The sequence below is a fragment of the Stegostoma tigrinum genome, chromosome 33, assembly GCF_030684315.1.
Source record: "Stegostoma tigrinum isolate sSteTig4 chromosome 33, sSteTig4.hap1, whole genome shotgun sequence".
NCBI lineage: Eukaryota > Metazoa > Chordata > Chondrichthyes > Orectolobiformes > Stegostomatidae > Stegostoma > Stegostoma tigrinum.
The window spans coordinates 22,539,109-22,553,972 of NC_081386.1; the positions used below are offsets into that span (position 1 = coordinate 22,539,109).

General features: G+C 39.4%; 1 protein-coding gene across 2 annotated transcripts in view; it reads left to right on the plus strand.

Moving 5' to 3' along the window:
- LOC125467249 (dipeptidyl peptidase 8-like) overlaps positions 1–14,483 on the plus strand; it is a 108,646-nt gene extending 94,163 nt beyond the window's left edge. For both annotated transcript variants that reach the window (XM_048562833.2, XM_048562832.1), the window contains 11 exons: positions 204–381; positions 868–1,027; positions 1,640–1,719; positions 2,886–3,038; positions 3,407–3,542; positions 4,275–4,420; positions 6,905–7,051; positions 8,475–8,627; positions 10,383–10,525; positions 11,292–11,403; positions 12,067–14,483. In XM_048562833.2, the coding sequence (XP_048418790.1) occupies positions 204–381; positions 868–1,027; positions 1,640–1,719; positions 2,886–3,038; positions 3,407–3,542; positions 4,275–4,420; positions 6,905–7,051; positions 8,475–8,627; positions 10,383–10,525; positions 11,292–11,403; positions 12,067–12,183 (1,525 nt within the window). In that variant the 3' untranslated portion in view covers positions 12,184–14,483. The remainder of the gene's footprint in view (positions 1–203; positions 382–867; positions 1,028–1,639; positions 1,720–2,885; positions 3,039–3,406; positions 3,543–4,274; positions 4,421–6,904; positions 7,052–8,474; positions 8,628–10,382; positions 10,526–11,291; positions 11,404–12,066) is intronic.
- The last annotated feature ends 381 nt before the right edge of the window (positions 14,484–14,864 follow it).

Consider the following 14,864-nt stretch of genomic DNA (forward strand, 5'->3'; position numbering starts at 1 on the left):
GTAAGGTCTGTGCAGCTAATAAAACTTCAGGGCTAAAAATTTCCCCTGACAGTACTTTTAAACATGCTTACTTTTACGTGAGAATTAGATGTGTTCTAAATAATTCACCTAAGGTCATTTCTATTCAGTTTAACATTTTATTTTTGCATGTATATATTTTAGTTGTATACGACATTTATTTTAAAATTTTGATTTGCTCACAGCGCATGGGCCATCCTGTTGGATAGACCCCAGACCAGACTCCAGATTGTTCTGATTCCTCCTGCTCTGTTTATCCCAGTGGTGGATGATCCAGTGGAAAGGCAGAAGCTTTTGGAATCTGTGCCTCATAGTGTAACACCATTGATTATCTACGAGGAGACAACAGACATTTGGGTAAATGTATGTAGCGTTCCTTTCCTTAAACTTATAAATTAGCTGCAATTCTAATTCACATTTTGAGTGATATATTCATTGTAATGTTAACTTTCTCACATTATAGAAAAATGGTTGGTGATCTAAAACAAATTGATATATGGTTCAAAATGAAACTTCCACTGTCTCGCTGTGTGGCAGCTGAATCACAACGTTCTGGGTTCAAATTCCAGTACAGGACCTCAGCACAAAAATTAAGACTGTCATTCCAAGGGAGAAATGTGCTGGTGGAGGTGCCATCTTTTGGATAAGAAGTCAAAACGAGCCCTTGTCTGCCTTTTAGAAGATTCCATGACATTATCTCAAAGAAGATCAGGGAAGTTATCCCTGGTGTTCTTCTCAAGTAACATCACAAAAATGCACATTATCTGCAAATTATTGCTTTGCCATTTGTTGGAGTTTCTTGAGAGAAAGCCCATTGCCTTTAGTACAACAGTGACTTTTTTTTTGTAGGTGCACGATATATTGCACATATTTCCTCAGGTGAAGGACGATGAGATTCAGTTCATTTTTGCCTCTGAATGTAAGACTGGTTTTCGACACCTTTACAAAATTACATCCATCTTGGAGGAATGCAAGTATAAACGGTCCAGTGGGGGCTACCCCTCTCCAGGTAAAATATGTAGGAAAACTTGAGCTTTTCTTGAAGTTGGAAAACTATGTTATTATTTATTTCACAAGAGATCAAGAACCTGACCAATTAGAATATTCCATTATTCAATGAAAATCTTTATGTGTAAATGTTCCTATTGTTTAGGATTCAGGATTGGAGATTTAGAAAATATATTTCAAATTCAAGAGGAAACTGATTAAATGTTTGGCATAGAAAGTAGTGGAAATATAAGAGAAGTAGAGAGATTTATGTTAGATTTCAAATTTTCGGATTGGTTAGATGGTTTTGAATGGTCCTATATATTCTGATATGACAGTCAACAGATCTTGCTGTATATCCATGCCAATCAGCACCCTCTTCTCATGCTGCATAAATTCATCTTTCTTTTCGAAGTTTGGTTTCTTGCATTGAAGTCCTGAGAAGTGCAAAATGAAAAGCTTGCACTTGTCTCTTTTGACTAAATGTGATGCCAGTTTTTTTTTACAATACCATTACAATTATACTTTGGCTGCAAAACACTTTGAGATTTTTGGTGGCATGAAGGATATTATAAAAATTAAACTCTTCCAGATTTTTTTTCTTTCTTACTAATCCATGTGCCATTTTCCACAGATGACTTTAAATGCCCAATTAAAGAAGAATTGCCTTTGACGGGTGGAGACTGGGAAGTGCTCGGGAGACATGGCTCCACGGTAGGTACATCTTGTGCTTTAAGAATATGTTGTCAGTTTCAATGCTGCAGGGCATGGAATGAGCTTTCAATCTTAGCAATTTTGAGCTTTTGTGGTAACATGACTTTCTCACACAAACTGAGCTCAAACTATTATTCACACTGTTAACAATGGTTAAGCAGTGAAAAGTGTTAATGCATTGGGGAACAATAATCTATTAACTCTGTTGAGTACAGCCAGTAGAGTTGCATGATCAAGCTCTCAATCTTGAAACAAGTTGAAGTAACAGGCTGCAAACTGATGAGGTGTCATGGACCAGGGTGGATGTGAGAAAAGTCTGGCATCCAGTCCCTACCAGTCTTTTTGGCTGAGGAACAGTGATATGCTTGAAGATTTGGTTGATACTCAAGGGGAAGTAGGGGGAAAGTAAGCATAAATCTACATTTGAGATAACAAGGTGTAGAGCTTGATGAACACAGCAGGCCAAGCAGCATAAGAGGAGCAGGAGGGCAGACGTTTCCGACCTAGACGCTTCTTTCTGAAGAATGGTCTAGGGCTGAAACATCAGCCTTCCTGCTCCTCTGATGCTGCTTGGCCTGCTGTGTTCATCCAGCTCTACACCTTGTTATCTCAGATTGTTCAGCATCTGCAGTTCCTGCTATCTCTGAAATAAGTCTACATTGCATCACCAGTTGTTTACTGAATACCATGAGTTTACATGCTCAAGTTTATCAGATGTACAAGATTCTCACTGATGCCAAAACAACGCTGTCCTTCATTTAGATTTCAGACATGTTGGCAATAAAGTTGGGGCATTAATATTTTGGTCAAGAGAGGGAGTCATTTCCAGATTTTGGCCTTTGATTGTGTCAGTGAAAAGTGTGTGAGTGAACGGTGGATAAGAAGGAGATCAGCCTATCTCTTAGAACCACCATTGTTGGACATTTCACCAACAATTTTACTTGCAAATGGTTGTCTGAAGCTGAAGAGGATCATGTGTTGTAGAGTGGAGATCTGTCTAGGAATAGACATCTGTTCATTGGCTCTTGTCCACCATTTGTTATCTTAATCGAAGTTTGGCACTGGTAACAAAAAGGCTCTGCTTTACATAGCAACTGTGCTGGCAATTAAGTAACACAGTTTATGCAATCTGGATGATATTTTCTCAAATCTTGCATTTTTGACAGATATGGGTCAATGAAGCTACTCACCTGGTATATTTTCAAGGTACCAAAGACACACCTTTGGAACACCACCTTTACGTAGTGAGCTACGAATGTCCCATGGAGATTGTGCGACTGACACAGTTAGGCTACTCTCATAACTGTTTCGTTAGCCAGGTAAGGTTTCCACTCACTGTGTATCTACTTCACAAAATGAATACCATAGATCCAGCTGGAAAAAATTTATTACCATATCCTTCTCAGTGAGATCTTCATTTGGAAAGTGTTGAAAAAGATTGGACAGCGTAATGATTACTTTAGCATGTAGAGTTTTACATGTACTGATGTCAGCCTTGTTTGCTGGTGTGGGAAGCTATCAGCTACATCAGATGAATACACCTGTTTATCACAGAATTGTTACAGTGCAGAAGGAGGTCATTTGGTCCATCATGTCTGCACTGATTCTGTGAGTATTTTAATCAATGCCCAACTCATGCTAACTGATAGTGCAACAGTTATAATTTACATCTCCTGTTCACTTGTAGAATTTTGATATGTTTATCAGCAAGTACAGCAACCAGGACCATCCACACAATGTACATGTCTTCCGACTGACTGGATCAGAAGAATCCCCTCTTCACAAACAGAGAGAGTTCTGGGCCACAATGCTGGAGTCTCCAGGTATTGTCACTTGTTAACTAGTCATGGAGTATTCCTGTTTTCTGTCACTGCATCCAGAAAGTTCCCCGATAAGAGTCATACAGCACAGAGACAGACACTTCGGTCCAACCAGTCGATGCTGAACATAATCCCAGACTACACTAGACCACCTGCCTGCTCCTGGCCATATCCCTTGAAACCTTTCCTATTCATGTACTTATCTAAATGTTTTTTAAATGTTGTAATTCTACCCACATCCACCACTTCCTCCTGAAGTTCATTCCACATGCAAACTGCCTTTGTGCCTTTTTTGAATCTCTCTCCACTCACCTTAAAACTGTGCCCCCTAGTCTTGAAATACCCCAACCTAGGGAACAGACAACTATTATTAACTATCTATAACCCTCATTTATTTTGTAAACTTCTGTAAGGTTGCCTGTCAACCTCCTACATTCCAGTAAATATCCTTCAAGGCTTTCTGAGCCATGGGCTCATACAAAAATTAATACATGGATACTTGCAGAGAGGCAGGGAGGAGTCATAAAAATAAATGATATGGCAACAGATTCTGAGGTGTGTTAAAAGTCTTATCATAGACAGACATGCACTCATGTCTCACTATTGTTTGCAGCTAACTCACCTGATAGTTCTCGTCATGCAAAATTAGTAATCTACAAACTGTGTATTGAAATAGGTTCCATTACAAACTGATTCAGGCTTTCTTTTCCTGAAATTCTACTGGTTGTATTGCAGGTTGTCCTCCAGATTACATTCCTCCAGAGATGTTCAGTTTTCACAGCAAATCCGGCTATATACTATACGGAATGATGTTCAAACCACATAATCTACAGCCCAGAAAAAAATACCCCACCCTGCTTTACACATATGGTGGTCCTCAGGTAGGTTATTTCGATTCCCCCACACTTCACTCGGTGTTTCTTTGTCTTGACTACTTTTGTGTGTCTTGTACTGTATCTACAACTTTCTCAAAGACCGATAAAGAGATGGCTTGCTACTCTGTCTCTACTGGGCATATGCAATTTGGTGTTTTGACCCTGTTGTTAACTGTTCCCACACTGTGTTGGGGTTAATGGGCTAGGATGTTGGAATTTTAAAGCAATTTCTTCCAAAACCTTATTCGATTTATTTGTGACTACTTTATATTGAAAGCCTCTAACTTTCTGAGTGTGTCTGCTCTTACCAGATTTCATAATTTTACTAATTCCTGTTGGATCACCCCTGAGTCTTCTGTTTTTGAGAGGAGAGGGACCCAGCCTGTTTATCATTTTCTGGTAATTAAAGCTAGTACTTGCTGTAACATTCTTGTAAATCATTTTATTCATCCTCTCCATTGCCTGTGTATCTTCCTTATAATTAAGACTGTCATAACTATAGATATTTTCTAATGACACCTCTTGAGCAGGTGGCACTTGAACCTGAGACAAAGGGGTAAGGACATGATCACTGCGATACAAGAACCCTTCATATAAATGTGTGAAAAGGGAACACAGTGCTCAAAGTATGGTCCAACCAGGCTACAGTACATGTAGGATAACGTCTAGTTCTATCTGTTAAACGCTAGTGCTTGGTTTCTTTTTTTATTATGGCCTTATTAACCATCTTTATAATTTTAGTGATTTTTACATTTGAGCCCTGGATCACTATGCCTCTCTACACAATTTCAGTTCTTATTTTTCAATAATATATTACCTCTTTAATTTTCTTACCAAAATATATTACCTCACTGTATCTGGTGGTAGGGTCTTCAATGGACCACAGCCAAGTGTTGTGATTTTTAAAAATGTGGTTAGGGCCAGGAGGCAGCCCTTTGACAATCTCCAGAATAGGGCCTGAGCCACACCCTATTGGGGTTAATCAGATTCACGTACGGGCAATGGAATCGGCTGAGCTAACTGACTATCAACTTCTGGTTGTCTGTGTTGAACTTCTTTGTTTGACAATCTGTTAGCCTAGTACCCCTGTCTGTGGTTTCTGCCAGAGTCAAATAAGCTAGTCCAATCCCTGTTGAAGTTAATGGGATAGTCCCCTGTCTTGTAGTGAAATCTTTCTTCCTATTTGCTCATTCGCTGCTTAGTTATTTGCTCTGATATTATAAACTTTTATTCCTGCTATTCTTTTAACTTTTTTGTGGTATATTTGCCACTTACAGTCTCATTTAATTAATCGTAAATGCTTTCTATTTACAGATGAATGAGAAATAATTTGTTTGAAGATTTCTAATGGATATTTATTGGAGACCAAATGTCACTGATTAAAATTTTTCTGAACCTTTTCTGTTTAATGACTTGAGATTGCTCCCCCCGCCCCCGCCCCCGCCTCATGCATCCTCCACGCCAAAAAAGAATGCACAGATGGAGATTTTGTATCCAGGCCTCAACTGCAGAGCAGTTGTCTGCTGAGGGCATTGGTGGGGCATCAGGAGTAGCTGGAAAAAATTGTGGTCCTCCCTGTCGCAAAGTGCTGATTCTTGCTCAGTAAAATTGTGATGTGGAGATCATCATCACACTGAATTGAAGACCAGCTGTAAAAGACAATTAATTACAAACTTTAATATGGTTTCTCCCACAGAATCACAGAATGGTTACAAAACATTAGGCCAATAAACTTATTGTATCTATGTTGGCTGTCTGAAGGACATTTCACCTTGTGCCACTTGCCTGCCTTCGCCCTATAACCCTGCATGTATTCTTCCTTTTCAGATAGTAATCTAATTCCCTCTTACATGGCCCTGATTGAACGTATTCTGGGGCTGCGCATTCCAGATCCTTATCACTCACAATATGAAAAAAACTTTTCCTCCTGTTTCAGTTGTTTCTTTTTGCCATCTGTACTCTTCTCCATCCTTTCACCAGCGAGAATAGTTTTTTTCCTATCTACACTGTCCAGAGCTATCATGGTTTTGAATACCTCTAATTGAATCTCCTCATAGCCTTCACCAATAAAAAACAATCCTAACTTTTCCAATAAAAACATAAAGTGCTGGAGAAAGTCAGTGTGTCTGGCAGCATCTGCAAAGCGCGAAACAAAGAACTTGAAGAACTTGAATTCGAAAGAAGTCATATCAGTCTTAAAACGTTAACTCTGTTTCTTTCTCTGCAGGTGCTGCCAGACCTGCTGAGTTTCTCCAATACTTTTTGTTTTTATTTCAGAACTCCAGTGCCCACAGTACTTTGTGTTTATCCAACTCCTCCAATCTATCCGCCTAACTGAAGTTCCTCATCCTTGGAAACATTGTCATGATGCTTTTCTGTGTCCTGTCTAATGGCACCTGAGTATTTACTCCACAGTGAAGTAATTTGGACAAAAGATTGTCAAAAATATGATGCAATAGACAAAAGTCTTTACTTTTTTTAATCCCATAGGTGCAGTTAGTAAACAATCGCTTTAAGGGCGTTAAATACCTGCGCCTGAACACTCTAGCACAGCTTGGTTATGTTGTGGTCGTCATAGATTCCCGGGGATCCTGCCACAGAGGCCTTAAATTTGAAGGTGCCTTGAAATACAAGATGGTAGGTGGAAAGCTTTATACTTTGTGTTCCTTCCATGCAGTTCTTTTAGCTTGAGACCAGAAGAGCACAGCTTAATAAAAACCTGATAATATAGGCAGTATCTTTGACTTGCTAAGAAATGCATCTAGTCATCCCTCTTTGTGAAGTTGCTGATCTCAGCTACGGAACTGTGAGGAGAAGCTGAGCACCTTTCTGCACAGAGTGGGACACAGTTTCAGAATAAGGGGCAAACCGTTTACGGCTGAGACGACGAGGAATTTCTTCACTTAGATGGCAGTGAATCCTTGGTATTCTGTACCACAGAGTTTGTGGAAGCTAAGTCATTGAGCATGTTCAAGACAGAGATCGATAGATAACTAGATACCAATGACATCAATGGACATTGGGGTATTACAAAAAGAAATGACATTCAGGTAGATGATTATAATGGCCCGTCCTATTCCTATGTCCCTTTATTGGTGCTGTACACCTCATTTCACAAGCACATCTTCAGCTTTAAATCTAAAAGCAGAGGCACTATTTTCTCTGTGAGAGTTCTTGCAAAGGTTTGGTCTTGGCCAAAGATCCACATGCAAAAATGCACACCTGGAATAGGAAATGTAAAACTAGATGCAAATTTGGTGAGTAATTGAGAACCCAAAAGTAAATGGCAACAAAAAAAAATTACATCTAAAAACATTATTTCCATTCATGAACCATTGCCAATTCAGAAGCTGGCTTTGTGTATTTCAGTTGTAATGAAGTCATCTGTAATACCTGAATCATGGTATAGTTTGGAAGGAATGAATTTCTTCTTCATCTACTTCAGCCAGAAGGACTGGAAGAGAAGGCCAGCACCTAGACTGAAGCTGTGTTGTTAATTGACTCCCTCATACTTCCCCATGTTTTCATTAATGTGTCCCCTTTCTAACACAGTTATTCAATCAAACAATCACTCACACAGTCACTACCATAATAACCCCCTCAGTAATGCAGCTCCCTCAGTTAATCAAAACCCTCAAACTCACCAAATTACTCTTTTTCACTAAATTCATTTGGACTGATTCACAGGCTCCCTTCCCCACACTCAGTAGCTCATCTCTTTCGTTTACTCTCTTACTGTAAATCACTCTCGCTCAGTGTCATATTCACTCTCCTACGCATATCTGTCATTCAGTCAGTAACTCACTCCTCTTTATCCATAGATCTGAATGCCTATAAAACAGGCTATACTCTGAAAATACATTTCAGTTTTCAACTGAAGTAAATTGTGAGCTTCCAAGTTATAACTGGAACATTAAGTCTGGTGTAATTTGGAGCTTGAAGACTGTGAAATTCGACCAACTGTACTTGGGCTCAGTATGGTTTGGGGTTAGTTTATATTAAACATGAAACACTTTGAACAAATGCTTTTAACATTCTCATCAGTCGATTTCTTATACAGGGTCAGGTAGAAATTGAAGACCAGGTGGAAGGGCTACAGTATTTGGCTGCCAAATACAGCTTCATTGACATGAAACGTGTTGCAATTCATGGCTGGTCATATGGAGGTTATCTGTCGCTCATGGGTCTAGTGAGGAGACCAGAAATATTTAAGGTTTGTATGATAACCTATTCTCATTCACATAGCTCTTTCATTAAGCAAGTTAGGAAAGTTACTACTTATGTGTTTTATTGATGAGGAGGCCTACAGGTCCCACGAGGCTTGAGTATGTGACTGGATCACTTATATTTAAATATAGTAACAAAACTTAAAAAAAAGCCTTGTTTTCTATTTTGGATATTATGTATTTTCTATATCAATCTGTTCAGTAATGTTATTACACACCTCTAAAGCAGGTGGCACTTGAACTCAGGTCTCTTGGTTCAGCGATAGGGACACCATTACCGTACCACAAGAGACCCTCCTCCATTTTGTGTAAACCCTTTGGTGTGTAACAGTTCTACAGCTGGTAAATCAAAACTCACTGTTTCTGGGTACCCTCTTTTCTTTAGTTGCTATAGAGACTGATTGGAAGCGACTTCCAGCATATTTTGGTTGCTTGATTCCTTGATATTAACAATACAAGAAGAAGCCATTCAGCTCATTATGTCCGTGCCAGCCATTTGCCAAACCAATCAAAAGTGAAACCTAATGTTCATTCTCTCTTTGCAAACCCCTTTAATGAGGTCTGTTTTAAAGATTTATCCACATTTCCATTAAAAGATATAATGATCTCAGACTCAATTACCTACTGTGGCAAAGGTTTCCATGTTCGACAATTCAGTGAGTAAAATGTTTTTCTGAACCTCTCCCTCATTCTGGGAGAAGTTGAATTTATCACTCTAACCTCTGACTGACCATCAGAAACATTACTCTTTCCCTATTCAATCACAATCTTTGATAACCGTAAAACAACTTAGTCACTTTGTGATGACATAATAAAGAATAGGACACTTATCCAAAGGAAGGAGAAGTACCAAAAGCTTTGGTTTCAAAAAGGATGGAGGGGAAGCTAGACAGATGTAAGGGGTTAGCAAGGATTTCAAAGAACATGCAGTCAAAGCAGCCAAAGGCTCCGCTGCTCTTTTAATGGAGGAAGGATTGCCCTAAGGTTCTAAGATTTTTTATATTCACTTGTGGGATGTGGTCAACTCTGTCTGGACAACATTTACTGCCCTTCTGTAGTTCCTTTTGAGAATGCGGTGGTGAACTGTCTTCTTATTTTTATTGAATTCAAATTCCATGGTATTTGAACTCGGATTCTCTGAACATTAGCTGCATTTTTCTGCATTAATAATCTAGCAATAATACCATTAGACCATAGCCTCCCCTAAATTTAAGGAGGTAACGGAGATGATAATTTTGAGGCCATGAAGGAGTTAAATTTCAGGACATGACTTTTAAATTTGATGCTTTGGCATCAGAAACCAGCAAATACATGAGCAAGTCAGGCTTGGTGTGGAAGTAAATACAGGAAGCAGAGTTTAAGGCAGGCAGAACACAGATGTCCAATCAGGAGAGTCAAATCTAAAGGTGATAAAGACAGAATGTGAAAGTTTCAGTGAATGATGCCGTACAAAAACAGCAGAGGAGAACAATGTTATTGAGATAAAAGTCGCCATGTCTTTGCATTTGAGTTGGAAGTATGACTCAGGAACAAATAGGATGTTGACATTAAAAAAAATCAAGTTTATTATGAGGACCGTACATGATACCATCAGTCTTTCCAGTGTTTTGCTGGAGGAAAGCTGGATATTGGATAGAACTTTTTGATCCCTTTTCCTGCTTCCCAGTGAATGAGCTTAAGGCCTTTGTGGCTTTGTTGTTGAGTGGGGACACGGATGCTATAACTGGTCACTTTGTGTGTAGGTAGCCATAGCAGGAGCCCCTGTGACACTATGGATCTTCTATGATACTGGATACACAGAACGCTACATGGGTCTCCCAGATAAAAATGAGAGTGGCTATGAGATTGGATCAGCAGCAATGCAAGTTGACCGGTTTCCTCTTGAGTAAGTATCATTACTTTGCTATCTCTATTGTGATGAGCAATTTTCCATCACATTTCAACCCAAAGTACATTCAATATTTGAACAATGTTCAGTTTAGTTATCGAACACAAGTGTTAGACAATCAGATCTGATCTGTGCACACTTGTCATTTCAGAGCCTTAAAAAATCCTTTAGTAACAGTAAACTATAAGCTTGAGTTAATTGGAAGACTTTTTATCAATTGAGTTTAGTAACTTCAGTCAAGTAAAATTCTGTGGCCTGGCAACTAGGAATGTCACTGTCAGTGACTGCCCAGGGTCATGGAGACAGTAAGCTAATGAAAGTCTAAATCAGCATGCATAAGTTTTGATATTTAATTCAAGCAAGATGTGTTGAACAAGATAACTATATGTGCTGTACAGTTATTCAACCAAACCATTTGGGTGAATTGGTGAGCTGTATCTCATGTATCTCTGATCTAAATGTGCTTCAACAATGTTTCAGAAACAGTTATTTAACTTTGATGTTTTGGGTAATTAGGTCTGAAAAAAAGCACATGCAGATTAGTATTGGTAGTATTGCACATGGACTCGTATCAAAAACAGGGAAAGGAACAATGTTGGCCTTAGCAATAGAAATTGCTCTGTGTAGATCAGTCTTGAGTTCATCAAGAACCTTAGCTAACTGTGACTTTCACAACATGATGCTAAGGATACTGCCTAATGTAAATTGTTCCAGAAAATGAACAATAATCATGTTTCCTTCCTTCTTTCTTTCTCACTTGTAGCCCCAATCGATTGTTGCTCTTACATGGGTTCCTCGATGAAAATGTTCATTTTTCTCATACTACAGTACTGCTTAGCTTCCTCGTTCGTTCAGGGAGGCCGTATGACTTGCAGGTAATATTACACCACAAGTGAATAAATTGCTGTGTTAATTAGATCTTGTGTTTTCGAAGAAGACACTCATATTTGCTGGCTTAGTTACAATATTCTCCTTTGTTTTAAGCATCTGGGAGTGGATAGAGCAATCTCTCGTGATTAGAGCTCGATCATTAGGATTAAGATGAAGAGAAATTTGAATCTTTGGTATTCTGAATCTCAGACAGCTGTGAATGATCCATTATTGAATGTATTTAAAGCTGAGATAGACAGATTTGTGGACTTTCAGGAAATAAAGAGATTCAGGGAATGGACCGGAAAGTAGTGTTGAAATAGAAGATCACCTGTGATTGTGTTGAATAGTGGAACAAATCCATGTGTATTCTTCAGCTCCTATTGTGGCCTCATGCCCTTCATTTACAAACTAACAGATCCAATCACGATGGTAAATAGGTTAGTTCCAAGCTGCTGACATGCTAATGATATTAAAAAATTACTGGCTTTAATATTACTGGAACATTGAGTTAAGAAACCCAATTTAGGCAAAATGTGGAAAAACCCAAGTGGTTAAACAGGGAAGAACTTAAGACAAACGGAAATATTTAAAATGGATGACTGTTCAATTTTAGGGAAGGATTCCTGTATACTTTTTAATTTGTAATGTTTTGCAACTCTTTCAAGGTGTATCCTCAGGAGCGGCACAGTATCCGTGTTCCAGAGTCTGGTGAACATTATGAACTGTATCTGCTGTACTATCTTCAGGAGAACCTGGCTTCCCAGATTGCGGCCATGAAGTAGAAGATAGTGTTACTTTTGAGACTCCCCATCTCAGCCAATAACTCAATGCAATAGGTGTCAGAATAGAGACACTGCTCCTATTAATAGTGATTTGCTCTTCCCCCCACCACCCCATAAATCATTACTTGTGGTTATCTTTTTTTCCCAAGTAGTCATACTCTCTTTGATCCTTATCATGCAAAGTCAACTGACACTCAATTTCAGTAAGAGGAACAATTGAACTCATCCCAATTCTCTATTAGCATCCCTTCTCCATTGCTCACCACTAACACATCTGTATCTTGTGGCTTGTACTTCCCCAGCACCATTTTCCAGCGGCAATGCTCACTTTAGCTTTGTGACCCTTGCACAAAATTGCACTTCTGTAAGCCACCACCCCTTCCCTCCCATAATCTCACTAATAGTGCCTGACAATCACTTTCTGCTGTTTGTACCAAGACTGTAAAGTAAGACCCATGATCACAGAAACTTTACTTTGCAAGGGCATGTTACGGGCATTAAGGGTGATTTCTTCTGAAGAATGTGTGTCTGACAGTAAATCTTGAAAATGCAGCAATTTCCCTCCTATTCTATGTTGCTCGCTCTTTGATTCACTACAGCTGTCCAGAACTCAGCATTTTTAGGAACTTTTCCCCATGAGTTGATCAGATTTAGTGAGACTTCCCCATTTGTTTCTGGTGACCAGATCTTCAGTTCGGCTTTCCATTACAACAGCATCTGTCCCCCAGTGCTGCTGTTAATTTGCTTAATGACCATAAAACGATAATTACTGTATTTGCACGGATTGTAGCGTAAATGGAAATGATTGTGAAATTTTTTGAGCACTTTATGTAACAGTAATGTTTAGATTAATGTCTTAAACAGTATCATTTTTATTATTACTTATAAAAAAATCTGGTCATGAATTATTTATTCTCTTTCAGATACATATTGAAAGGGTTTTTACCATTTCCAGATTTGTTTAGATTTTTGGATGCAGTATCCATAAAGTATTGTATATATTTTGTGAAGCAGTAACATTGTACCGAAGCAGATGTCTGGGAGGGAGATTGCATGTTCATGAGTGAAACAAAGACAAGAAGCAAGTGGGAGGAGGCTTGAATTGAGTACAAACTCTGGCACAATCCTGTTGGGTTCAGTAGTCTGTTTCTGCTCCCTAAATAGAATGTACTGCCAGTGAATTTGTGTATTTGTGGTCCAGATCTATTCTCTGGACTGTTGGATATGAACATATGACCCAAGGTGTGAGTCAGGACCTCATTGAAGTTCCAATCTGCCGACTCCCATTGAAATTGCCCAGGAGATTTGAACTTCTGACAAGCAAATCCTCTGACACTAAATCTATCCAGCTGGCTGTCCAGAAAGTGGTAGAGAGTAAAATCTTAGTTTTAACACTGTATAGCAACTCAGAGAGACCCCACCAGCTGGCCACTATCCCCACAATCCCATCCATCCATACATCAGGACTGTCCCTCCAAACTGCCTCAAATAGCCCCAACCTTCTGATCCACCATAACTAGCCCTCACCATCTGACAATATCCTGTTCAAACTATAGTCCTTGCTGACCTAACTATCCCCACTACCCAACTATCTCTGCCTCAACCTGATTAGCCTTCACCCACTAACTTTTCAACTTGACTAGCCCCGTCCTGACAACCCCTGCCATCCCCTCCCAATCCAATTCAACTACCCTTTGAGTCACCTATTACCCTGCCCACTGACTACCCTATCCATCTATCTTACCCACTTACAAACCTACACAATCACCCACTCACCTGTTTGTATACGCTCATTGACTAACACACGAGAAGCTTTGGGATCCTCAAACACAGCGTAATACAGCAGCCAGTGCTATCGAAAGGGACATTGGTTCTGTGCTGATTCTCTGCATCGCACTGAGAGAATTCATCAGGATACTGCAGTGGAATTTTGGCTGGAAATGTTGCATTCAGGTAAGTGGGTAGTTTTCTGTCTGATCAGCATTGGACCCAGTAGTTCATTGAACTGATCAGAAGATTTGCATCGAAGTAAGTGCAGGGTTTCACCCTCGTACTGATTATTATGGGCCAATACAAATTCATGGGTACTCATTACCTGCTAGTCTGCATGTAGCATTCTCTCACATTGGCAATCTACACAGTGGAGTAGGAATCTGTGCATGTAGTGCTGCTTCGTTGATATTATTGAAGAACTCTCTGTGGGCTGCAGCGGGTGGCAGCTCATGGTACTATCTGCCTCACTGCAATCAATGCAAAGCTGTGCTAGCAGCATTTTGTGTGAATAAATTTCTCCGCTGTTGTCTTTTTGCCTCTTTATTTTCTGCTGTGGTACTGGACCTCTCTGCCTCTTTTCTCTTGGCAATTATGGTTGTGCACTGGTTTTAATAATTTTTGAGACAGGTTCCTTCATGTCCTCCCCAAAGGATCTTTAACTGATGAACCAAACCTGTTTCTCAGATTCAAAGGTCTAGCCTCTTTCAGCCTGTCAATCATCTCCCAAGTAAGTTTAAATATTAGTCCCATGAAGTATGAGAGAATTCACTCTTTAATAAAACATACGAGATTATCTTGTCAATGGTTTTGAGCTGGTTTAACAAATTCCTGGGTACATTTCCACACAACCACATTTTATGTTAGCCAGTTGTGTTGATGGTTTTGTCCAGTACAAAAATCACAGCTGT